This window comes from Phyllobates terribilis, unplaced genomic scaffold (genome assembly GCF_046119375.1).
Source record: "Phyllobates terribilis strain yellow unplaced genomic scaffold, ASM4611937v1 Scaffold_7__3_contigs__length_470593459, whole genome shotgun sequence".
In the NCBI taxonomy this organism is placed as follows: Eukaryota; Metazoa; Chordata; class Amphibia; order Anura; family Dendrobatidae; genus Phyllobates; species Phyllobates terribilis.
This window is the reverse complement of record NW_027362767.1, coordinates 356,841,778-356,866,042: the sequence shown is the minus strand read 5'-3', so window position 1 is coordinate 356,866,042 and position 24,265 is coordinate 356,841,778. Positions and strand designations below refer to the sequence as shown.

Below are 24,265 nucleotides of genomic sequence, written 5' to 3'. Positions count from 1 at the left end.
GACCCTGGTAGATTTATCTAGGTTTGCACAAGGTTGATCTTCCTACAGAGCGTTCATCCATCAAGTCGCCATGGCTCGAGACCAAGTCGATGTCCATTAAATAATAATAATAGTATAGCGCCATCATATCCCTAACTGGGGAAACATTTCTGGTGGTGAGATACGGCAGCTGAGAGATACGTCAAATTCATTAAGACGCGCATGCCTCTTAATGAGCTTGGTGCATCTTATACTAGCGCACAGTTCATTAAGGCTTCCAATACACCAGCATTGATGAATCAGGGACATAGACTTTTATGCCTTATTAAATGAGTGAATTTAGGGAAAAGTACTGTATTTGTGCAGAAGTGTCATCTCTTTGTTTCTTTTATCTCTTTATAAACCTTCATACTTCATGCAGCATGAAAGTGTATATATCAAAAAGCTCACAAACCCTATTAATAATGTATAAATATGACAGCACATTCCCTTTTATTATGGATATTTAAAGCCAGTAGCTCCAATTTAGATCTTCCCGCATAGAGTATGAAGCCGTATCAGTGTGAATATACTTATTATCTGACATCTTCAAGAGAACACTGCTATTCCGGAAACATGAGCAGACCCCACTTCACAAGATTCCTGTATGAAAATTCAGTACTAATTCCCAGCACCTCCCACACTGCTCGGAGATATTGTAACCAGCCTAAGACTGATGGTTCTCGTATCAGGGGGAACATGCACATAGCAGGTCTGCACTAGTGCCAAGAGTTATGCAGCTCATCAATTCCACATTGCATAGGAGGAAATTATAAAGAAATATTCTATACAAATTGGGAGAAAATATGCCTGGAAATTTTACTTCTTCTAACCAGACGTTGGTATCTGCCACAAATAGCACGGCCTTACTGAGAGCCCAGAATGGAAGTGGCACTTTCTATGGAGAAGATAATGATGATGTGTCCCCTGGCTTGGAAGTACTGGCGACAATTTCCATAACATATGCTCTTATCATTTCCATCGGTCTCCTAGGGAACACAATACTTATCAAAGTATTTTTTAAGATTAAGTCGATGCAGACGGTACCCAACATTTTTATCACCAGTCTTGCTTTTGGAGACTTGCTTCTTCTCTTGACGTGCGTGCCGGTGGATGCCTCTCGCTATATGGTGGACACATGGCTATTTGGGAGGATTGGCTGCAAGGTTATCTCTTTTATTCAGCTCACTTCTGTAGGAGTATCAGTATTTACCCTGACTGTGCTCAGTGCTGACAGGTAAGAAAAAATTACTGCTTTTTATTGTCTCACAATCTGTTAAATAATCCATTACATGGATTTTAGAAATTTTAGAATAGATCTGTGTGTATGTCCCGTAGACCTGGGATGTATCGTTGATTATTTTTCTATTATCCTAAAGTTTTTTCCAAGCATTCAGTAAAATAATGCTTTATAATATTACCACTGATACCAATAATCACAAGATCAGGACCCCATCTCACACCGATGGGAAAACAGTGTCGCCTTTTTAAGATGGGTGCAGGTCCCATAGGTGGGACCCATATCTATCCCATATTTATGGCATAACTTGAGGATATGCCATAAATTTCCAAAATGCGAATAAACCTTATAAAGGGCAATCGGTGTTGGACAATGCATAAGCCACTGAAGGTGATATGTAGTTTGAAATGATGGCCATCAAATGGTCAACCACGTTCTTCATCAATAGGTCGGATCCCTGCGGGACATCCTCCTCATGATGTCCACATGATGTAAAAGGTAATATCCAATGGAGTTGTCTTCATGAGACAGGGTCCATAAATGATTGGATTTTAACCCTTAAGTCACCCTCCGTGACCTTCATAACACATGATGACGATACATAAGCATATCAGTAGGTGACTTTAATGATAAAATGGACATGGTTGTTACCAATAACAGCTGTAAATATCCTCTGCTTAAAGGGGATTCTCATTTTGAAAGCGGCAGAGGGGCTCATTCATGCATCCCATTCACATTAGACTAACGTCGGCTGAACCCACTGATACTGGCCAACAGTCTAACGTGTATGCCGGCCCCCGACTAATGAGACAAGGGTCTACTTTTTATTACTGGTGGAAGATTTATGGAACTGTGTTGATCATCCCCATTGAAATCAATACAGAGCATTGTGCTGGAGATTCCGACATTTGGATATCTACCATCAGGATCGATGGGGTTTAAACACAAGAATGGCCTTTTATTCTTAAAACTGGTAGTACTACAAATACTTATTGTGTGTAAAAAGCATTAACATGTTCCATATGTTGTTTCATTGTGCAGATATAGAGCTATTGTGAAGCCCTTGGAGCTGCAGACCTCAGATGCAGTTTTAAAGACCTGCGGAAAAGCAGTTTGTGTCTGGATAGTGGCCATGCTGCTGGCAGCTCCTGAAGCCGTGTTCTCGGATCTCTATGAATTCAGCACCCCAGATAAAAATGTCTCTTTTAAAGCCTGTGCTCCGTACCCAGTCTCGGAAAAAATCTTACAGGAGGCTCATTCTCTGATGTGTTTCCTAGTGTTTTACATTGTGCCACTGTCCATCATTTCCGCATATTATTTTCTTATTGCAAAAACACTGTATAGAAGCACCTTCAATATGCCAGCTGAGGAGCACACGCACGCCCGGAAACAGGTGGGTTACTGTGACTCATAAATCACGCATTTACAACACTGCAATGCATTTATTATCTTCATGGGTTGTCTGACTTACCCCCAAAAATGAAAAGGCAAAACCAAGGATAAAATAATGGAGTTATAATCACCAGCCATTACCCCCATTGTTCCGGTGCAAGACACTCTGGTGGCCTCTGCTAGAATAAGAAACGGTGATGTCTTGTTCTTTGTTTACAATTTGGGAAAACCCAACAAGAACCATCCCTAATAAGTCTTAAAACGTAACTTTTATTATGAATTAAAATAGTGGGGTAATACTAAACATGGAACATTCTGTCCCTATCTGATTCTAATATAGTGTAGATTGCCAAAATACCACTTAGTGACACCCCGGGGTGTCAATACTATAAGGCAGATAGGACAGTTTTTACTGGAGCAAATGTCCCCCAACATGTTTCACTGCAGATGCGGCGTCATCAGGGGATATCTAGCTATAGTCCCATCCCCTGATGACACCCCATCTGCGGTGAAACATGTTGGGGGACATTTGCTCCAGTAAAAACTGTCCTATCTGCCTTATAGTATTGACACTCCGGGGTGTCACTAAGTGGTATTTTGGCAATCTACACTATATTAGAATCGTTTAGGCAATATAATGACAGAATGTTTCATGTTCAGTATTACCCCATTATTTTAATTATTATATAAAACCCTCCCAAGCCCTTACAAGATCTCCACAGTTTGCACATTGGTCTTGTTCTTTGTCATCTGACTGCTGAAGCCTGTGATCAGCTGCAGCGGTCAGGTGACTGAAATGGTGGCCGTGCCTCGGGTGACAACCTATTTAAGTCATCCTTTTATATAGCTCTAATGTATCCAATGAAAGAAAAAAAAAGCAACTCAGCAAATAGTCTTCATTATATTTATTTTTTGACAGTTTTGTGTTACAGCTGCCATGCAGACCCATGCGTCCCCATGGCAACAGTCCACACACAAACCCTGTGTAGTCTAATCCTGCAATCAGACTTCCTTCCAATTGTCCCTAAAGGTGCATTTACACATGCCAAAAATGACCGCCGACTGGCAGACCGCTTTACAAAGCACAGAATGATCAGGGATAGATCGTTCAGTGCACATAGGCTGCCATTGTTCTCTTCAGCATAGGTTGTATTTACACAGTATGATGTGCTGCCGAGAACAATGATCTTTAGGGCAAACCACTAAATAATTTTACCCACTAGGCCGCCTGTTTACACTGTACGATTATCAGGAGATGATCGTTCCTAGGAGCGAGAGCTCGTTACTGATAAACGTGCAGTGTAAAGGCCCCTTTACTGCTTTCTATCATAGATTTTGCATATAAGAAAAAGTAGGGGACGGTAAGACAACACAGGGTTTGTTTATCTGTTACCATGGAGACACATAGGACTGTGTAGCAGCTGCAGACCCAAGAACGTTGGGAAGTTTTAGGACTATTTACAAGTTTACATTAGTTTTTATTTTAAATGCATAGGAGCAATAAAAATAATTATGACGGCGTACACAGCCATCAATGGACTGACAAACAGGCATTAAAATCGTACTGCATTTGCTACCGTTGAATTAGGCTGTCCACTAAGCATTGGGAAATAAGTGGCCAAAATTACATCTATAAAAATGGGGTTGTCAGAATATGTAATGGAAAGGAACCCTAACTCTAGTAGAGAAATGTACTGTCCTAGTGCTGAGCCCGGAAACAACTGCTGTATGTGGAGGGCTGGGGGCTTCAAGGATTGTTTGCATGTACACTACAATCTTAATGATGATATACTGTAGATGCATATATTATATTACTGAGTTATCTTGATCTTAGCTCAGCTATATTTATTTCACTTTATAGAACCCATTAAAAAGGACAGTGCTCCTGGTTTATTCCTACCTGGATTATCCAAGCTGTTCAGTGTTGGTCACTCTCCTCTGCTATATATGCTAGCCTCTGGCACAAAGGGATTGCCAGTGTTAGTTCTTACTGCCTGGTTCTGGAGTTGGAGGTGTAGTTTGTGGCTGGACGTAGCGTTTGGAGATTTTTTCAGGAAACTGTTGGAGTTTGTTTGTATGCGCATCCTCATCCTCTCCTATTTAGTTTCTCCTTCTGTTAACTCCCCTGTGTCCGACTCTGTTGTTTGGTGAGTGTATTTTGTATAGTTGGTATTTTCATTTATCCCTGTCCGTCTTCCCTTGTTTGTCTGGTTAGTATGTTCCTATATACTGCTGCTTTCCACTAACCTGGGTGGGGGACGGGACAGATAAGGGTTGATAAAGGAGCATAGCAGGGCACGTGAACACGGCATCTCCACCTTCAAGAGTAATCCGGGGAACCGGGATAGACTAGATAACCTCTAGTTCTTGGGACCTGGTTAGTGCCCATAGTCCCACAGTCACTGCGTGACACGTGTTGTCATCTGACAGACGTGTGGCCCAGCTTAAAGGATTATTCCCAACATTAAAAGTTATGCCCTGTCTACAGGATAGGTGATAACTTCCTTATAGATCAGGGTCTGACCAGATCAATGTCTGCGCATATGCTCTACTGCTCCATACATTCTTCATAGGACTGATGGAGAGTACATCACTCCTTTTTCGGCAGTCCTATACAAATAAATGGAGTGGTGGTGTGCATCTTGATGGGTAATTTCAGAGTCCCATTCTTGGTAGTGGTGAGGGTCGCAGTGGCCAGTTGGCAAGTTTCAATGTTGGGAAAAACTCTTTAATGTTCAGGCTTTGCTTTGGTTATAGCCTTACAAAGGTGGTCAGAAACTCAAATGTATTTTAATCCTAAATGTTTGTCTATTTAATGTCATAATCTAATCTCTTTTCTATCATTCCCTTACTACACTATCTAACTGCTTTATTTATTTTTTTACCTTCTTCCTGTTTCATGATGCTTTGTTTGAGAACAGCCAGTGCATGCTAGGAAAATCAAATGAGCCGTCATCAGGGGGAATCACTTGCAGGAGCAGCGTTGGTCTCTACTTTTCCTGCACGCTGGATATTTTTGTATCATGCACTGACAGTGCACTCTCTTGTCGGCTCGTCACTTCTCATTAGAACTGGTGAGGGAGTGCACTGTCACTGTGCATGTTGCACAGTGACAAGATCCTACTGAGCATCCGTTGGAATTGTCAACTGACGCATGCTCAGTTGAGCAGGTACCATTGTTAGTCTAATTTTGGTCTTCATTACAGATAGACCACCGGGCAGATTTCTGCTCCAGTAAGCATTTCCCTCACTAAATGCAAAGCAGCATAAAATAAGCCTTGTCCATTCACCAAACCCTTCATTTAAACATTCTTGCTTTAGCGGGGGTCAAGTGAGAATATTGACAATATTTATACGAATTGTTCATTCAATATAATGTCCCCTTTAAGTAGTTTCAGAATTGTTATTTATTTTTTATTAAACCAAGCACTGTATTGCATTATCCCACACTTTATAATGTACTTCCCACACTAACCAGATTTTAGTGCTCACAACTATAGAGCACAGTGAATTTACACATCATCAATACACTATTAACTAACATTTCTCTGGCAAGAGCATCAAAATGTGATTTTTTTTTTTTTTAATAATTTACATTTCAAATATTGTTCGCCAACTCTAGAAACTTCCAAGCTGGAACCAATTATTTCAAATTAGCAACAGCCTCATTAATTATTAAGAGGCTAAAAATATCTGCGGCTCTTCCCCTTCACAGACTAATGAGTGGTTTGTAAATTTTCTTTGGAGACTGCTTAATTGGGAAATTATTTTTTTTTTATCTCTAAAATTACATTCATTAACTGTACATGAAGCTCGGAAATATTATCAGCTCTTGTCCCCAAGACAAATACACTGTACCCAGTCTCTCTTTTATTATAGGAGTAAGTCTATACATGACAACGTTTCTTTCTGGCAATGAACTGATAATAAATTAAATTGCTAAAAAATGCTGTAATTCTTAACGCCATATGGTATTTGGGTAACACATGGATATAGATCTGGAACAAAATATGAGCATATGCTGGTGGAAAGTCTGTGTCTTTATCATCTTGCATATGGATCATATGGATTATATAAATATCATATGCAGAACACTGCGGCACAGGACAGAGGGGGAGATGCTAAACTTAGGATATGCTGTATAGTTTTTTGAATTGTAAAAAACAGCTTAAAGGGAACCTTTAACCTCAGAGAATGCTATTTACCTGCAAATATAGGGTTAATCGGCAGGTAGATAGCGGTACAATACTGCCCGGCCACCTTACTGGGAGAAAACAAAGTTATTTCCTCCTGGGAGGCGCTAGCTTTCGTCATGGGGCCATACATGGAGCGGCTACAGTCATTACTCACCGCAACACTCACTATACTGTGAACAGAGACTGTAAGCACACCCCGGCACTTTGATTGACAGCCAGCTCTGCAGCGCATCAGTGTCCACTCATAGAAAAATCCTTTAAGTCCTGCTTACCCCACTAACTCCCAATGATTTTTGTATGCACTTATATATTGTGATACACTCTGTGTACCGGGTGGGTCAAGCAGTGGATGGAATAAACATGACTCACTGAGGCCTTCTCTATGGGTAGGTGGAACGTGGCAGGACTCAGTTTTTTTTGTGGGGCAAACAGAACTCACAGGCTTTCTCTATGGGTAGGTGGAGAAAAGCAGGAATTTTTTGAGTTTGTGGGGGAAAGCAGGACTCACAGGCTTACTTTATGAGTGGGAGTCAGCAGGGCTCACAGGTTTTCTTTACAAGTGGTTATCAGCCAAACTCACAGGCTTTTTGTATGAATAGGTGGGGAAACAAGACATACAGGCTTCTATGAGTAGGTGGGGGAAGCTGGACTCACAGGTTTTCTCTATGGGTAGGTAGAGGCAAGCAGGAATTTTTTTATGAGTTTGTGGGGGAAACAGGACTCATGGGATTACTATTTGAGTTGGTAATGAAAGCAGGACTCACAGGCTTTGTTTATGAGTGGGAGTCAGCAGGACTCACAGGCTTTTTCTATGGGTAGGTGAGGAAGCAGGACTCACAGGCTTTTTCTATGAGTAGGTGAGGAAGCAGGACTCACAGGCTTTTTCTATGAGTAGGTAAGGAAGCAGGACTCACAGGCTTTTTCTATGAGTAGGTGAGGAAGCAGGACTCAGGCTTGTGCATGAGTAGGTGGTGGAAACAGGACTCACAGGTTTATGTATGAGTAGGTGGGGGAAACAGGACTCACAGGCTTGTGCATGAGTAGGTGGTGGAAACAGGACTCACAGGTTTATGTATGAGTAGGTGGGGGAAACAGGACTCACAGGCTTGTGTATGAGTAGGTGGGGGAAACAGGACTCACAGGCAGGGGTGGATTAAAACTATCCAGGGCCCCAGGCAGTTTAGAAGGTGTGGGTCCCCCCCTGGTACCAGATGTATCACGTGACATGTCACATGATCCCCTTTGATAAATCATGTGATAGGTCATGTGAGCAAAACACAGGTGCTTTGGTGCATATCTGTAGAAGGAAAAAGACAGAAAGCAGCGCACTATGCGTGCCGCACAAATTTTTCCCTTGTGTGCAGCGCTACTCATAACATAGCACTAAACAAAATAGAGCAGGAGTGGGAGATCAATTTTCCCAAGGGGCCACATGAGAGACCATGACTGTTTTGGAGGCCGTACGCACTAATAGGCTGAATTTAAGTCTGCACAATATTAATATTATCATATAAATGATAATTAATTGTATGACTTAATATTGAGAACAATTAAGTATGCTGACATCCCACTATATACAGTATGAGCCCCCTACGTACAATATGAGCCCCCACATAATCCCCTTGTAATGCAGCGGCTTGCTGCATTGCTAGAATGTCCAGGGGGTGTGCTCTAGCTGACCATTTACCTCCCCCTCAGGTGACTGATCACGTGACTGTGACATCATCACAGGTCCTGTGTGCACAAAAGGATATATAAACCCTGGTAGTTTTGAAAGAGTGGCCTGGTGAGGCTTAGAAAGAGAGGCCTGGTGAAGCCTGGAAGGCAGAGGCTGGATCCCCCTGCGTTTAGGATACCAGTAGCAGTAGCCTTGGAGGGCGAGAGGCCTGGTCCCTGTGTGGGACTCCACTAGCCTGAAAGGCAGAGGCTGGATCCCCCCTGTGCTTGAGATACCAGTAGCCTTTGAAGGTACGTGGCCCGGAGGCCACATCTGGGAAGCCTTAAAGCCACAGCTGTGGCAGAATCGAGCTGACTGAAGCAGCTACGACCCGGCAAAGGTAAAAACGCTGCTTGATGTGGACATTGATATTGTTACCTTGCTGAAGGCTGTATCTGGAGCCAATTGGGCATATCTGTCACTAGAAAGGCTCTGGGATATTATGTGTAACATGTCGGCGAGCCACTGAGATGGACTAGGTTATGAGCGGTTTATGAGATGTAATAAACTGCTGTACTGTGAATTACCAGAAAAACGTTGCATGTGTGCTTTGATTGACCCGGTGAAGCGAGTGCCCCAGCGTGATGAATAGCGCTACCTTACATGTTGTAGCGTCGGCGTCCCTGCCTCCTGCTAGGCAGGGACGCTGTTCCCCTCACCTCTCTGCTCCGTGCCCGGTGGCTTCCTCCCGCTCTGCCTGCAGCGCCCGCTCTCCCCCGGTCACTGTGCTTAGGGCGCGCGCGCTCCCCCTCTCTTAAAGGGGCCGTGTGCGTCGCCCTAAGGATCCCTCCATATATAAGGCACCTCCTCCAAAATGGAGGTGCCCAAGCAATGTTGTTGCACTGTTCACTACTCTGCTTCAGTCCTCAGGTCCCGTTGCCTGTTACCTGCCTGTTACCTGCCAGTTGCCTGCCAGTTGCCTGCCAGTTTCCTGCCAGTTTGCTGCCTGATTCCTGCCTGTCATCCGCTTTCCTGCTTGCTAGCCTGAGGTCCAACGGTCTGCCTTCCGACACCTGTCAGTCTCTCTATGGACCAGCTTGCCCGCTCACCTGGGAGCGCTCACCTGCTACCTGTCTGCTAGCCTACCTGGAGGCTCCGCCGTCACGTGCTGTGACCACCTGCCAGTCCAGAGACTCTTGCCTGCTCACCTGGGAGCGCTCATCTGTTACCTGCCTGTTAGCCTACCTGGAGGCTCCGCCGTCACGTGCCGTGACCACCTGCCAGTCCAGAGACTCTTGCCCGCTCACCTGGGAGCGCTCATCTGTTACCTGCCTGTTAGCCTACCTGGAGGCTCCGCCGTCACATGCTGTGACCACCTGCTTATCCTGAGACTCTCGCCTGCTCACCTGGGAGCACTCATCTGCCATCTGCCTGCTAGCCTACCTGGAGGCTCAGCCGTCACAGGTCGTACCTGCCCGTTTACCCAGAGACTGTCCCGGTCACTTGCTGTGACCTCCTGCCCGTTTACCCAGAGACTGTCCCGGTCACTTGCTGTGACCTCCTGCCCGTTTACCCAGAGACTGTCCCGGTCACTTGCTGTGACCTCCTGCCCATTTACCCAGAGACTGCCCCGGTCACTTGCCGTGACCTCCTGCCCGTTTACCCAGAGACTGTCCCGGTCACTTGCTGTGACCTCCTGCCCGTTTACCCAGAGACTGTCCCGGTCACTTGCTGTGACCTCCTGCCCGTTTACCCAGAGACTGTCCCGGTCACTTGCCGTGACCTCCTGCCCGTTTACCCAGAGACTGTCCCGGTCACCTGCTGTGACTGCCTGCCTGTCTTCCCTGGTCGCCACCCGCTTCCTTACAAGGACCACCCCCTTGTATAAGTTGCTCAGAGGTTCCGCCTCCCAGACCCGTTACAGTTTGCTCGGGCCATGGAACCCGGTGGCACCCAAGCTCCCTCGCTCTCGGACCTTTGTCATGAACTGTCCCGACAGAGGTCCCAACAGGAGTCCATCCTGGGTCACCTGCGGAATGTCAATACTCGCCTGGACACTTTGACTGCCCCACCAGCAACCACCGCTAGTGTCATGACTCGCAGCCCGGCTGCTCCGCTGCCCACCAATACCATAGTATCCTGCTCTGGAATCCGGCTTTCTGCACCTCCTCGCTTCGGAGGCGACTCCGCTCAAGCTCGGGGCTTCATTAACCAGTGCACCCTGCACTTTGAACACCAGTCCCACCAGTTTAATTCCGACCGGGCCAAAGTAGCCTTCATCATGTCCCATCTCACGGGAGAGGCACTGGCTTGGCTAAATCCTCTATGGGAGAGAGGAGACCCTCTGGTGTCCGACCTGCCAGCCTTTCTCACGGCTTTCCGGAAGGTCTTCGACGAACCCAGACGGAAGACCTCATCCGCCTCATCTCTGCTACGCCTCCGTCAAGGGAGTCTCACCGTGGGCCAATATGCCAAACGGTTCCGTACCCTTGCTTCGGAGCTGGCCTGGGATAACGACGCCCTGGTGTCCGTCTTCTGGGAGGGTCTGTCCGGCCGTATTAAAGATGAACTCACCGGTCGGGACATTCCTACCACTCTCGACGACTTGATTACACTTGCCACCCGGATTGACATCCGGTTCCAGGAGCGTGCTAGGGAGGTCACCCGTGAGAGGATTCCACGTCTAGTCCCTACCTTCCAGAGACCCGTCACTCCCTCTGTTACTCCCCAGGCACACTCACCTGAGCCTATGCAGGTCGACCAGACCAAGATGGTCAAGACCCGTCAAGACTTACGTCGTGCCGAGGGGAGCTGTTTCTACTGTGGCAGTAAGGAGCACCGGATCCGTTCCTGCCCTGAGAGGTCGGGAAACGCCTGTGTCTAGGATCGCTCAGAGAGGTCGCCCTAGACAAAAGTAAACCCTCTCCATCCCTGATGCTGTCTGTTTCTATCCTCTGCGGAGAGAACCGCTATTTTGAACTGGCTCAACTTGACTCTGGAGCTGCTGGAAATCTCATCTCTCAATCCCTGGTAGAAAAATACCACATTCCCACCAAACCTCTGGCCGTACCTTTATCTGTCGCCGCCATGGATGGGGGTCTCTTACCACATCCCATCCAACTCATCACCGAATCTCTGACTCTACAGGTGGGAATGCTGCATTCTGAGAGCATCTCCTTTCATGTTCTGCCTGGACTCTCTCACGCACTATTGCTTGGCCTGCCTTGGCTCCAGAAACATGCACCCGTGCTTGACTGGCAGACCGGAGAGGTCCTTCGCTGGGGACAGGACTGCCATAAGACTTGTCTAGTTCCCGTTCATCCTGCCCGTCCTTCTCCTACCCCAGCCAATCTGCCCGGTCTTCCGGTTCCCTATTGGTCTTATGCGGATGTCTTCAATAAAAAAGAGGCAGAGACTTTACCTCCTCATAGACCATACGACTGCCCAATCGACCTGATGCCCGGCTCTACTCCTCCCCGTGGGCGAATCTACCCTTTGTCCGCTGCTGAAACCCGGTCCATGTCTGAATATATTGAGGAGAACCTGGCCCGGGGATTTATCCGGAAATCTACCTCCCCGGCGGGAGCAGGCTTCTTCTTTGTCAAAAAGAAGGACGGCTCACTCCGTCCATGTATAGACTATAGAGGCCTAAACCAGATTACTGTGAAGAATAAATACCCCCTTCCGCTTATTCCTGAATTATTTGACCGTCTGAGGGGGGCTAGAATCTTCACCAAACTGGATCTCCGTGGGGCGTATAACCTGGTCCGTATCCGTCAGGGGGATGAGTGGAAGACGGCATTCAATACCCGGGACTGCCACTATGAGTACCTTGTGATGCCCTTCGGTCTCTGTAACGCTCCTGCCGTCTTTCAAGAGTTGGTCAATGACATCTTCCGTGATCTTCTCTACTCCTGCGTGGTGGTGTACCTGGACGATATCTTGGTCTTCTCTCCGGATCTTCCTACTCACCGGAGGGACGTTCGTCAGGTCCTGCTCAGGCTCAGGCAGAACCACCTCTACGCTAAATATGAGAAGTGCATCTTTGAGCAGACCTCTCTTCCATTTCTGGGCTACATAATCTCTCAGACAGGTCTACAAATGGATCCTGAGAAACTGTCTGCCATCCAGAAGTGGCCCCGACCAGAGGGGTTGAAGGCTATTCAGCGGTTCCTGGGCTTCGCCAACTATTACCGCCTGTTCATACCGCACTTCTCTTCCCGGACCGCCCCTATCTCTGCTCTCACCCGTAAAGGTACGAACCCCAGAGAATGGCCGCCCGAAGCAGAGGAGGCATTTCTTTCCTTAAAACAGGCCTTCCTCTCCGCCTCGGTGCTGCATCGTCCGGACGGCAACAAACAATTCTTCCTAGAAGTTGACGCCTCCTCCTCCGGAGCTGGGGCGGTACTTACCCAAAAATCTTCTTCCGGAAGAAAGGTAACCTGCGGCTTTTTCTCCAAACTTTTCTCCTCTTCTGAGCGCAATTATTCTATAGGAGACCGAGAATTGTTGGCCATTAAGATGGCACTGGAGGAGTGGCGTTACCTGCTCGAGGGGGCTCTCCACCCGGTAATAATTTACACTGACCACAAGAACTTGGCATATCTCCAGAGCGCCCAGAGACTTAACCCGCGCCAAGCCCGGTGGTCTTTGTTTTTTGCCCGCTTTGATTTCATTCTTCATTTTCGTCCGGCTGACAAAAACATCAAAGCTGACGCCCTGTCCCGATCCTTTCTGGTGTCTGATCTTGAGGAGGAGCCTAAACACATCATCGATCCCGCCAGAGTAATGCAGGTAGCCCCAGTGGGCCTAAATCGTCTCCCTCCCGGTAAGACGTTCGTAACGGAGTCCGATCGGGAGAAGATTCTACACTGGGGTCACTCGTCTAAGCTAGCTGGGCACGCCGGTCAGAAAAAGACCCTCCAGCTTATTACCCGGCACTACTGGTGGCCTACCCTGCACAAGGATGTAATTGACTTTGTTTCTGCCTGTGTGTCCTGCGCCCGCAACAAAGTTCCGAGACACCTGCCTGACGGCCGCCTTCTTCCTCTGCCTGTGCCTGCTGCCCCGTGGCAACATATAGCTATGGACTTCATAACAGATCTCCCCGTCTCTGCCGGTTGTACGGTCATTTGGGTGGTCGCTGACCGCTTTTCCAAAATGGCTCATTTTATTCCCCTGCCAGGCCTCCCGTCTGCTCCCGAGCTAGCTAAGGACTTTATCCGCCACATCTTCCGTCTCCATGGTCTGCCTCTCCACATCGTGTCGGATCGTGGGGTTCAGTTTACCTCACGCTTCTGGAGAGCCACATGTAAACTGCTCGACGTCACCCTGGACTTCTCCTCCGCTTACCACCCACAGTCCAATGGTCAAGTGGAGCGGATCAATCAGAATTTGACCAGTTACCTCCGGCACTTCGTTAATGCCCACCATTCAGACTGGGTGGATCTCCTACCATGGGCCGAGTTCTCTTACAACAATCACGAGAGCGAATCTTCTTCTAAATCCCCGTTTTTTGTAGTCTTCGGTCAGCATCCTCGGATCCCTTTTCCTGTCTCCACCTCTGTGGACAACCCGGCCGCGGAATCTCTCGTTAGCAAATTTTCCTCCATTTGGGAGAGTACCCGATCCGCACTCCTTCAGTCGTCCGAGCGGATGAAGAGACACGCCGACAAAAAACGCCTGGATTCCTCACAATTTCGTCCCGGAGATAAAGTCTGGCTCTCATCCAAATATGTCCGGCTCAAGATTCCTTCCTATAAGTTAGGGCCTCGGTTCATCGGCCCACTGGAGGTTATCAAACAGATCAACCCGGTGGCCTATAAATTGAAACTCCCGGACAACTTACGGATCCCTAACTCCTTCCATGTATCTCTTCTCGAACCCGTGGTACTTAACTCCTTTTCCAAGTCTACAGGTACGCCTCCTGCTCCGGTTTCTGCTGAAGACGAGTTTGAGGTAGAGAACATTCTGGCCACCAAAAGGGTAAGAGGAAAGATCTTTTTTCTAGTGGATTGGAAGGGGTTTGGTCCTGAGGAGAGAACGTGGGAGCCCCGGGAGAACATCCATGCCCCTCTCATCCTTGCTAAATTTCTGTCTGGCCTAAAAAAGGGGGGGCCTAAAGGGGGGGGTACTGTAGCGTCGGCGTCCCGGCCTCCTGCTAGGCAGGGACGCTGTTCCCCTCACCTCTCTGCTCCGTGCCCGGCGGCTTCCTCCCGCTCTGCCTGCAGCGCCCGCTCTCCCCCGGTCACTGTGCTTAGGGCGAGCGCGCGCGCTCCCCCTCTCTTAAAGGGGCCGCGCGCGTCGCCCTAAGGAGTCCCCGGCCAATGGCCGGAGGATCCCTCCATATATAAGGCACCTCCTCCAAAATGGAGGTGCCCGAGCAATGTTGTTGCACTGTTCACTACTCTGCTTCAGCCCTCAGGTCCCGTTGCCTGTTACCTGCCTGTTACCTGCCAGTTGCCTGCCAGTTGCCTGCCAGTTTCCTGCCAGTTTGCTGCCTGATTCCTGCCTGTCATCCGCTTTCCTGCTTGCTAGCCTGAGGTCCGACGGTCTGCCTTCCGACACCTGTCAGTCTGTCTATGGACCAGCTTGCCCGCTCACCTGGGAGCGCTCACCTGCTACCTGTCTGCTAGCCTACCTGGAGGCTCCGCCGTCACGTGCTGTGACCACCTGCCAGTCCAGAGACTCTTGCCTGCTCACCTGGGAGCGCTCATCTGTTACCTGCCTGTTAGCCTACCTGGAGGCTCCGCCGTCACGTGCCGTGACCACCTGCCAGTCCAGAGACTCTTGCCCGCTCACCTGGGAGCGCTCATCTGCTACCTGCCTGTTAGCCTACCTGGAGGCTCCGCCGTCACATGCTGTGACCACCTGCTTATCCTGAGACTCTCGCCTGCTCACCTGGGAGCACTCATCTGCCATCTGCCTGCTAGCCTACCTGGAGGCTCAGCCGTCACAGGTCGTACCTGCCCGTTTACCCAGAGACTGTCCCGGTCACTTGCTGTGACCTCCTGCCCGTTTACCCAGAGACTGTCCCGGTCACTTGCTGTGACCTCCTGCCCGTTTACCCAGAGACTGCCCTGGTCACTTGCCGTGACCTCCTGCCCGTTTACCCAGAGACTGTCCCGGTCACTTGCTGTGACCTCCTGCCCGTTTACCCAGAGACTGTCCCGGTCACTTGCTGTGACCTCCTGCTCGTTTACCCAGAGACTGTCCCGGTCACTTGCCGTGACCTCCTGCCCGTTTACCCAGAGACTGTCCCGGTCACCTGCTGTGACTGCCTGCCTGTCTTCCCTGGTCGCCACCCGCTTCCTTACAAGGACCACCCCCTTGTATAAGTTGCTCAGAGGTTCCGCCTCCCAGACTCGTTACACATGTGGTTGGAGAATGCGGGCAACTGCAGCCTGGTTGCTAGGGGCAGCTGCAGCCTGGTTGCTAGGGGTAACGGCACAGGACGACGATTGTGGATGCAAGCATCTTGCTGTGGCTCGGCGTGGTCACGAAGATTAAAGCATCTGGCTGCAACTCGGCGGGGTTACGAAAATTGTCGTCACACTCAAACCTGGTTTGCTGTGGCTCGGCGGGATCACGCAGATTAAAGCATCTGGCTGTAACTCGGCGGGGTTACGAAAATTGTCGTCGCACTCAAACCTGGTTTGCTGTGGCTTGGAGGGGCCGCGAAAATTTTCCGGGGAGAACAGTGTGAACAGTGAACCGCGATGGCTATGAATGGAGCAGTATCCCCAGACGGAATGGAGAAGTGGTGGGATGACCCGCTACAAACGTTCTGCAGCAAAATGGAGTGTCCTGAAGAAATGCAGGAGCTGATAAAGATGGCTCTGAAGGGAGCAGAAAATGAGACTGAAGCTACTGAGCGATTAAAGTGCCTGTTGCAGCAGCAGCAGGACATGCTACAGGAACGGCAGGAGCTGTTGGCACATTACAGAATGGCGGCAGTGGACCATTCTGTGAGTTCTCCTGTGGCGCTGGTACTATCCCAGAGTGCCCGGGGAGGTAGTAAGAGATGTTGTGAACTGGGTCCTAAGACTATTGCTGATTTTTGTTGTAAAAATCCCCCTACAGGTGTGGGTGTCCAAAAGAGGGCAGAGTCTCAAAAGGGGGCGGAGTGTCAAAAGAGCGTGGAGCATAGAAAACCAAAATTGGTTACTGGGTGTGGGTTGGTACCGCCTAAAAATGACAATTTGACCATTGATAACTGGGTAGCTCCAGTAGAAGGGGTTGACGTCAAAGTGGGAGGTGACTTGTTGGTCCACAACACCATGGGGAGTGACACAGACCCCATAGCTGACGGTGACACTACAAAAGTAGAAAGAGAGTTCAGTCAGGAGGAGCTAGACGAGGTGAGAAAGTCCCCCTCTCGTTGTCGACGGCGCAAGGGGCACAAAAAAGCTGCTCCTGTAGCCTTTGCTGAAAGGGCAAATAAAGAAAATGCAATGCTGTGCGCTTTTATTCCGAGTGTGGATCCTCCTTTAGAAGCAGAAGAGGAGGTGACGTTGCCAGTAGCAACCTCCGGTACAGTACTGAGACAGAAGAATCAGGATCCGACAGCCCTGAAAGAAGAGGCGGCCAGTTATGACCAAGAGCTGGAGCCTATCAGGCAGCAGTATAAGAGTGACGTGCAGCAACTAAGGAAAAACCTGGAGAACGTGTCCTCAAACCAGCTGAGCCTGGAGTCTGAACAGCAGAAAAGAAACCAGGTTGTGAGGAACTTACAGTGAGAACTGGAGGAAAGCAGCAAGGAAGTCAACAATTGGAAGGAAAAGTTCCAGAAAAATAAAGAGGAGGTTTTTCAGTTGGAGCTTGACAAAGCGGAGTTTGAAGATGAGCTGTGCGAGTTGAAAGATCGTTTCTCCCTGGTACACTTAGAGCTGATGCAGGTGAAGCAAAAGCTGGATGAGGGACTACACCAGATGGGTAGGGAGCTGTCTGCCTTAAAAGAGGCGCTGCAGGATGAAGTTTCTGGACGTGACCAAAACCTAGAACAACTGCGCGAACAGTTCAACCGGGAGCTGTGTGACTCCAAGAAGGAGCGGCTGGTGGACTCTCTGTACCAGCGAGACCGGGAGCTATCCGACCTGAAAGAGGCAATAAAAGATGAAGTGTCTGGTCACGACCGTGAGGCAGAAAAGAGGCATGAAAAGTTCAATAGGGAACTGCAACAAATCAAGAGAGACTATGAGGATCTCCTCAAGGTTAAGGAAAAACTAGAGGATGATACAACTGATGCAGAGTACATGCGCAAAGTGATTGAGACTACTCTACAGGACACCCGTGCTGAGAATGATGATCTCCGCAGAAAGATCCCAGGTCTGGAAGCTCAGGTGAAGGAGCTGCAGACGTTCTGTGGTGATCTCCAGAGGGCAGAGACGTGCCTTAAGGATAGAATCTGCAGGATGGAGGAGTCCATCGAAGAAGGGAGGTATGAAGCAAATGCCTCTTCGAATAATGCGAGCTTGGATGATTCGGTGGATGTGAGAGCCAAGATCAAGTAACTCAAGGAGTCGCTACAAGCCCTAGAGAAGCTTGAGAGACTGGCTGTTGAGAGCCGAGTGGGCGCATTGGAGACAGAGAGCTCTGAGAAAATTCTGCTGATAAAGGAGCAGTTGAAGCCGGAAGAGTTTCAGAGATGGGCTGCTGAGAGGCAAATAGCTGAGCTAGAGAAAGAAGTTGTCGAGCTCAAAGGTCGCCTGGCAAAGTACCAATCAGTGAACGAGGCCTCCTTGCAGAAGGAGAAGGGCAAATGAGTTGCGCTCAGTCCTTTGGGCCATGAGAGGGTGGACCTGAGGAGAGCTGAGAAAGTGTTGAAAGAAAATAAGTATGAAATGGGGGTGATGAAGACGAGAATTCTTGAGTTCATAGCTGTGAGTCAGCTCAGGGGAAGCATACAGGGTGAAGAAGCTGAAAGTCAGTTGTGCCTGAAACCTTAGCCAGATGATCATTTGGAGACCACTGGTGAGACAGAAACGTCTTGGTACAAGTGCCTCATAGATGTACCCGAAGATTTGAGAGAAGAATGTACCAGAGAGTCAGTGCATGAAGAGTTTAAGAAGGCCGTGGGAGCCTGTAAGGTATACTCAAACTCTGAAGCTAAACAGCTGGTGGTCCAGTCCACAGCCGAAGTCACAGCGAAGAGGGTGACTATCCTAAGTGACATGCACTGGCGATGTATTTGCACAAAGCGGTTTGTCCGGTTGAAGACGAAACAAGCCATTAGACAACTGGAGCTTATGAGAAAAGCTCAAAGTCTGTGTGAAGAGGTCATCCGGGTGCCTCATGCTCTGGTAAGAAAGCTCATTGGGAGAAATGGCCAAGCCATGCAAATGATGGTAAAGAAGTCTGGTGTGATGAAAGTAAGCAGTCCACGTGAACGTCAGAACTGGATACCAGATGAAGACGGCATGGTGTCATTCTCCGCTGTAGGAAAGGAAGAAAATCTTGCATATATACGCATGCTGATGGAGTACCGAGTGACCTACCTGCGAGAGGTAGAACAGTTGAATCGCGCCAGACTGCGAATGGAAAGACAGCATCATCTGAGCAGCAGAAGATGGCAGCCATCTATAAATTGTGAGACCAGACAGAGAAAGGGCCCTTCAAATAATAGGACGGCTACAGTAGAAGTTAGAGACCTTTCAAGATGTCCTGAGGATAGTGGCTGTGGGTTTAGAGGTAGTGAAACTTCCAGTAACTCAGGTCTGAGAGGCCCATACAAACGACCCAATAGAGTACGGGACAGCACGAAGTCAGACCTGACCGTAGATACAAGGGCAAGTAAGTCACACTGCTGTATTGACCGCTGGGAGCGGGGGAGGTCTGACAAGGTTACGACTGACCGCTGGGAGCGGGGGAGGTCTGACAAGGTTACTACTCGGAAATGTGACTTGACGAAGTTAGTGACAATGACAGATGGTAGGTCCCTAAGGAATGGGATAATGTCGATGACTAATGTTCCAGGGGCTGAGCAGCGCAATTGTCAAGTACATGGTCTCTGTGTGAACCGTGGGTTATAATGTGATTGTGTATGCTATGTGTTCAACCCCACAAGTTTGAACAGAGGGGGGTATATGTAATGCAGCGGCTTGCTGCATTGCAAGAATGTCCAGGGGGTGTGCTCTAGCTGACCATTTACCTCCCCCTCAGGTGACTGATCAAGTGACTGTGACATCATCACAGGTCCTGCGTGCACAAAAGGATATATAAACCCTGGTAGTTTTGAAACAGAGAGAGAAAGAGTGGCCTGGTGAGGCCTAGAAAGAGAGGCCTGGTGAAGCCTGGAAGGCAGAGGCTGGATCCCACTGTGTTTAGGATACCAGTAGCCTTGGAGGGCGAGAGGTCTGGTCCCTGTGTGGGACTCCACTAGCCTGGAAGGCAGAGGCTGGATCCCCCCTGTGTTTGAGATACCAGTAGCCTTTGAAGGTACGTGGCCCGGAGGCCCCATCTGGGAAGCCTTAGGCTATGTGCCCACGATGCCGAAATGAAGCAGAAAATTTCTGCAGCATTTCTGCATCTCCCTGGCAGAAAAAACGCATGCAGATTGTGCATGCGTTTTTCCTGTAGAATACATGCGGAATACATGTGGATTCACATGCGTACCCACATGCGTTAACGCATGTGTTTCCGCATGCGGACTGACAAGCACTTTCCAGGCGATAGCATCACTTGGAAAGTGCTTGACAACTAGGTCACACTATATAAATCCATGCAAAAGGCATGGATTTATATAGTGTGACCGTAAAAATAAAAAAATAAAGCTATACTTACCCCCGATCCCCCGCCGCGTGTGCTGTCGCGCTCGTCCTGGCTTCTTCCAGGTTGCCGGCATCTCGCGAGACAGCCTGCGGTCACATGACATCATCTCAGGTCCTGGAGGTAAGCGCTGCAGGGGCCGCCGGACAGGTGAATATAAACTTTATTATTTTATTCTTTTTTTACAGGTACATTGGTACCCAGGTCTGGATGAGAGTCTCCTCTCCTCCAGAACTGGGTACCATCCGCACATAGAGACGCATATAATCCGCTTGTACAAATGTACAGACACGGATTCTATGCGTCTCAATGCAAGTCAATGGCGGCGCTTCCGCAAAATTAATGAACATGCTGCGGATTTATTTGCGCTGCAGAAACGCTGCGGAAAAATCCGCAGCATGTGCATTGACATTGCGGAATGCCATTGGGGACCATGGGGTGCGGATTACCATGCATATCTGATGCGTTTCCGCTGCGGAAATTCCGCAGCTGAAACGCATGAAAAACGCATCGTGGGCACGCAGCCTTAAAGCAACAGCTGTGGCAGAATCGAGCTGACTGAAGCAGCTACGACCCGGCAAAGGTAAAAACGCTGCTTGATGTGGACCTTGATATTGTTACCTTGCTGAAGGCTGTATCTGGAGCCAAGTGGGCATATCTGTCACTAGAAAGGCTCTGGGATATTATGTGTAACATGTCGGCGAGCCACTGAGATGGACTAGGTTATGAGCGGTTTATGAGATGTAATAAACTGCTGTACTGTGAATTACCGGAAAAACGTTGCATGTGTGCTTTGATTGACCCGGTGAAGTGAGTGCCCCAGCGTGATGAATAGCGCTACCTTACACCCTATATACAGTATAAACTCCACATAGTTCCCTAGATACAGTACAAGTCCGAACATAGTTCCCTAGATACAGTACAAGTCCCCACATAGTTCCCTAGATACAGTACGAAGCCGCACGGAGCTCCCGGGCTACAGTACGGGGCCGCGCGGAGCTCCCGGGCTCCACTGCGGGGCCGCGCGGAGCTCCCAGGCTACAGTACGGGGCCGCACGGACCTCCAGGGCTACAGTACGGGGCCGCACGGAGCTCCCGGGCTACAGTACGGGGCCGCACGGAGCTCCCGGGCAACAGTACGGGGCCGAACAGAGCTCCCGGGCTACAGTACGGGGCCGCACAGAGCTCCCGGGCTACAGTAAGGGGCAGCCCGGAGCTCCTGGGCTACAGTATGGGGCCGCACAGAGCTCCCGGGCTACAGTACGGGGCCGCACGGAGCTCCCGGTCTCCAGTACGGGGCCGCACGGAGCTCTCGGGCTACAGTACGGGGACGCACATAGTTCCCAGGGTACAGTACACACACGCAGTCACACATGCAGTCAGACACAAGCAGACACGCACAAAAAAAATCATGCACATGCAGTCGAACACGTAGTCATGTATATACAAGTGGACTTGCACACATACAGGTAGCAGAAATGTACACACACACAGAGACACATATACAGACATATACAAAGACACATACAGGCCTAATCATATTTGAAGACATGCAGAAAAATACATATAAACAGACATATCACACATACATGAACACAATCATACATGCACACAGACATACATGGGGTACATTGGGAAGCAGGCACTCACCATCCCCCGGCTTGTCTCCGGTCAAGGTCCAGGTGGTAAGCACGCAGCAGTGCAGGCCGGGCGCACACTGCGTGACGTCATTTCAGCAGATACGGCCACGCACAGGGCCGTGTCTGTTATCTGTGCATAGCTGCTGGGGGGAACGGCCAAGGGCTTTCCTGGCCCAGTCTGCTGCCCCTGCGTGAAGTTGCTGAGATATGTGTGCCGCATTGGCGGCACGGCGGCGCATAAAACATTGTAATGAGGACAATATGGTCATGGGCCCACCGGAGCCTCGGGCCCCGGGCAGTAGCCCAGATTGCCCTCATTATAATCCGCCAGGCTTTCACCATGAATCTTGGCAGAAATTTTTGCAAGAAAATACTCAATCAAATCATATACTACATCAAATTGTCAGTAGAAGGTGCCTAGTTAGCCATCCTGTTGGCCTGAACAGTCAATCTTCAAGAGCGCACTGTCACCACACTAAGAAGGAAGCCGAGAGGCAGAGAGGAGTGGTGCGCTCCTAAAGATAGGAAATGCAACAACTCCTTTAATGGTTCACACTGAACAGAATAGAGATTTTCAGGTTCCCTTTAAGTGCACCATTGGGCAGAGGCACATAAATGATGTCACATTCATCTGCCTGCTCCATCCAATTCGCCGCTAACATCTAGTGGTGGTGGAAGCACAGATGACCATTATATTGTTAAAATCACCTTTCTTGGATACGAGGTAAGGCCAGCTCACCTTAAGGATAAGGGTATCAATTGCACGGAAAACTTGTAGTACTGCATGGTCCAAGAGGAAGCAAAAAAACCAGCAAAAACTATCCCAACATTTCAGATTAATTTAAAAAATATTAGAATCCATTAAAATCCATCCAACACCATAAAGGAAAATCAGACGCATTTCAGACACAATCATTAGTCATTGCCTTATCATCTCTCTTATTTTATTTTGCAGATTGAATCCCGCAAAAGAGTCGCCAAAACAGTGCTGGTGTTGGTCGCCCTCTTTGCTTTCTGCTGGTTGCCTAACCATATCCTCTACCTGTATCGATCCTTCACCTACCACTCAGCGGTGAATTCCTCCATGCTCCATCTCTCTGCTACTATTTTTGCCCGTATACTTGCTTTTAGCAATTCCTGTGTTAATCCGTTTGCCTTGTATTGGCTCAGCAGAAGTTTTAGGCAGCATTTTAAAAAACAGGTGTACTGCTGCAAGCCACATCCGCCACCATCCCAACCAAGCCCAAGCCATAGCTGCACTAACACGGCAATAACGGCTGTCAAGGGGAACATCCCAATGTCGGAAATCAGCATTGGTTTATTAGGAGCTTATGAAATGAAGAGAGACAGTGACAGTATTTAAGACTATATGTGTGACATGTGTACTACTATGAAAGGAGGATTACATTCATTGTAGGGATATATGATGCTGTTAGTTCAGGTCATCAGACCTGCAGCGCTGCCACATTATGGCCTTCTAAATGAGACCTACCCAGACAATAAAAGATGAAATGATGGCGGATTTTCTGATAATTTTTACACTATTGTAAGTTATTCAGTGTTTTAAAGGCAAATACCAGAAAAAAAAAGTCTAATCTTGTGAAAGTAAAAAAGAGCTTTTGTGGTTATACAGCTTTGTGCACAAGGCTGAACACATGGAGCGCACTAAGTTTAGTCTTTGAAATTTGGCATGGGGGCTTGTATGGTTACGAAAAGAGGACCTGACACCCTTCCTGACATGCCTGTTTTAGTAAATATATGAATTTCCCTTAAAATGAGAATTCTGGAGAATATTTTCTTAGAACATTGTCTTGTGATGTTCCTCTGTTATACCTCCTGGAAACGTATGAATAAATAAATTGCCAACAAGGTGTGTAATCTGTTGGGGTTTTTTTTTCCTGCACAGTCAGAAAGAAGAGAATACTATTTAATTTATTGAATGCTATTGTGTGTATACCATTGGGATCTAATGTGTCAGTGTCTGTAGTTTCAACATGAAATGAACAGTTGGATAGTTTTGTTTCTAATAAAAGACTATGTGCTATGTAAAGTTGTCTTATAATTTGCATGTTTTCAATGTCCAGATTTACATAAAAGAGAAGTCTATCACTACACAGCATCTTTATATTATGTTTGGAGTACAGTATGTGTTAGGAATGCTTCTGGTGGATATGGCAAATGTATCCATAGGGTCTAATAAACCCAATAAATAACAATTCATGCTAATTCTTTTGCCTTATGCACAGGAAGTATATATCTAATACATCAGGAATATCTGGTTTTAAGCTATTAATACTTTTCTGACATGGGAGCCTACGGGTGACGTATTCCATTATCTGGCGTACCAATGCATACA

The 24,265-nt window shown here is 48.3% G+C and overlaps 1 protein-coding gene across 1 annotated transcript; it reads left to right on the top strand.

Annotated features, from left to right (window-relative positions):
* Positions 1-551: 551 nt before the first annotated feature.
* Positions 552-23,782, top strand: BRS3 (bombesin receptor subtype 3). The gene is made up of 3 exons (XM_073637912.1): positions 552-1,255; positions 2,300-2,651; positions 22,865-23,782. The coding sequence occupies exons 1-3, from the start codon at positions 825-827 to the stop codon at positions 23,270-23,272; spliced, it is 1,191 nt and encodes a 396-aa protein (XP_073494013.1). The 5' UTR covers positions 552-824; the 3' UTR covers positions 23,273-23,782.
* The last annotated feature ends 483 nt before the right edge of the window (positions 23,783-24,265 follow it).

Coding starts and splice junctions, on each gene's coding strand:
- BRS3 (XM_073637912.1), top strand. CDS start 825: ATGCCTGGAAATTTTACTTCTTCTAACCAGACGTTGGTATCTGCCACA. Junction 1,256..2,299: donor ACTGTGCTCAGTGCTGACAG/GTAAGAAAAAAT, acceptor TTCATTGTGCAG/ATATAGAGCTATTGTGAAGC. Junction 2,652..22,864: donor ACACGCACGCCCGGAAACAG/GTGGGTTACTGT, acceptor TTTATTTTGCAG/ATTGAATCCCGCAAAAGAGT.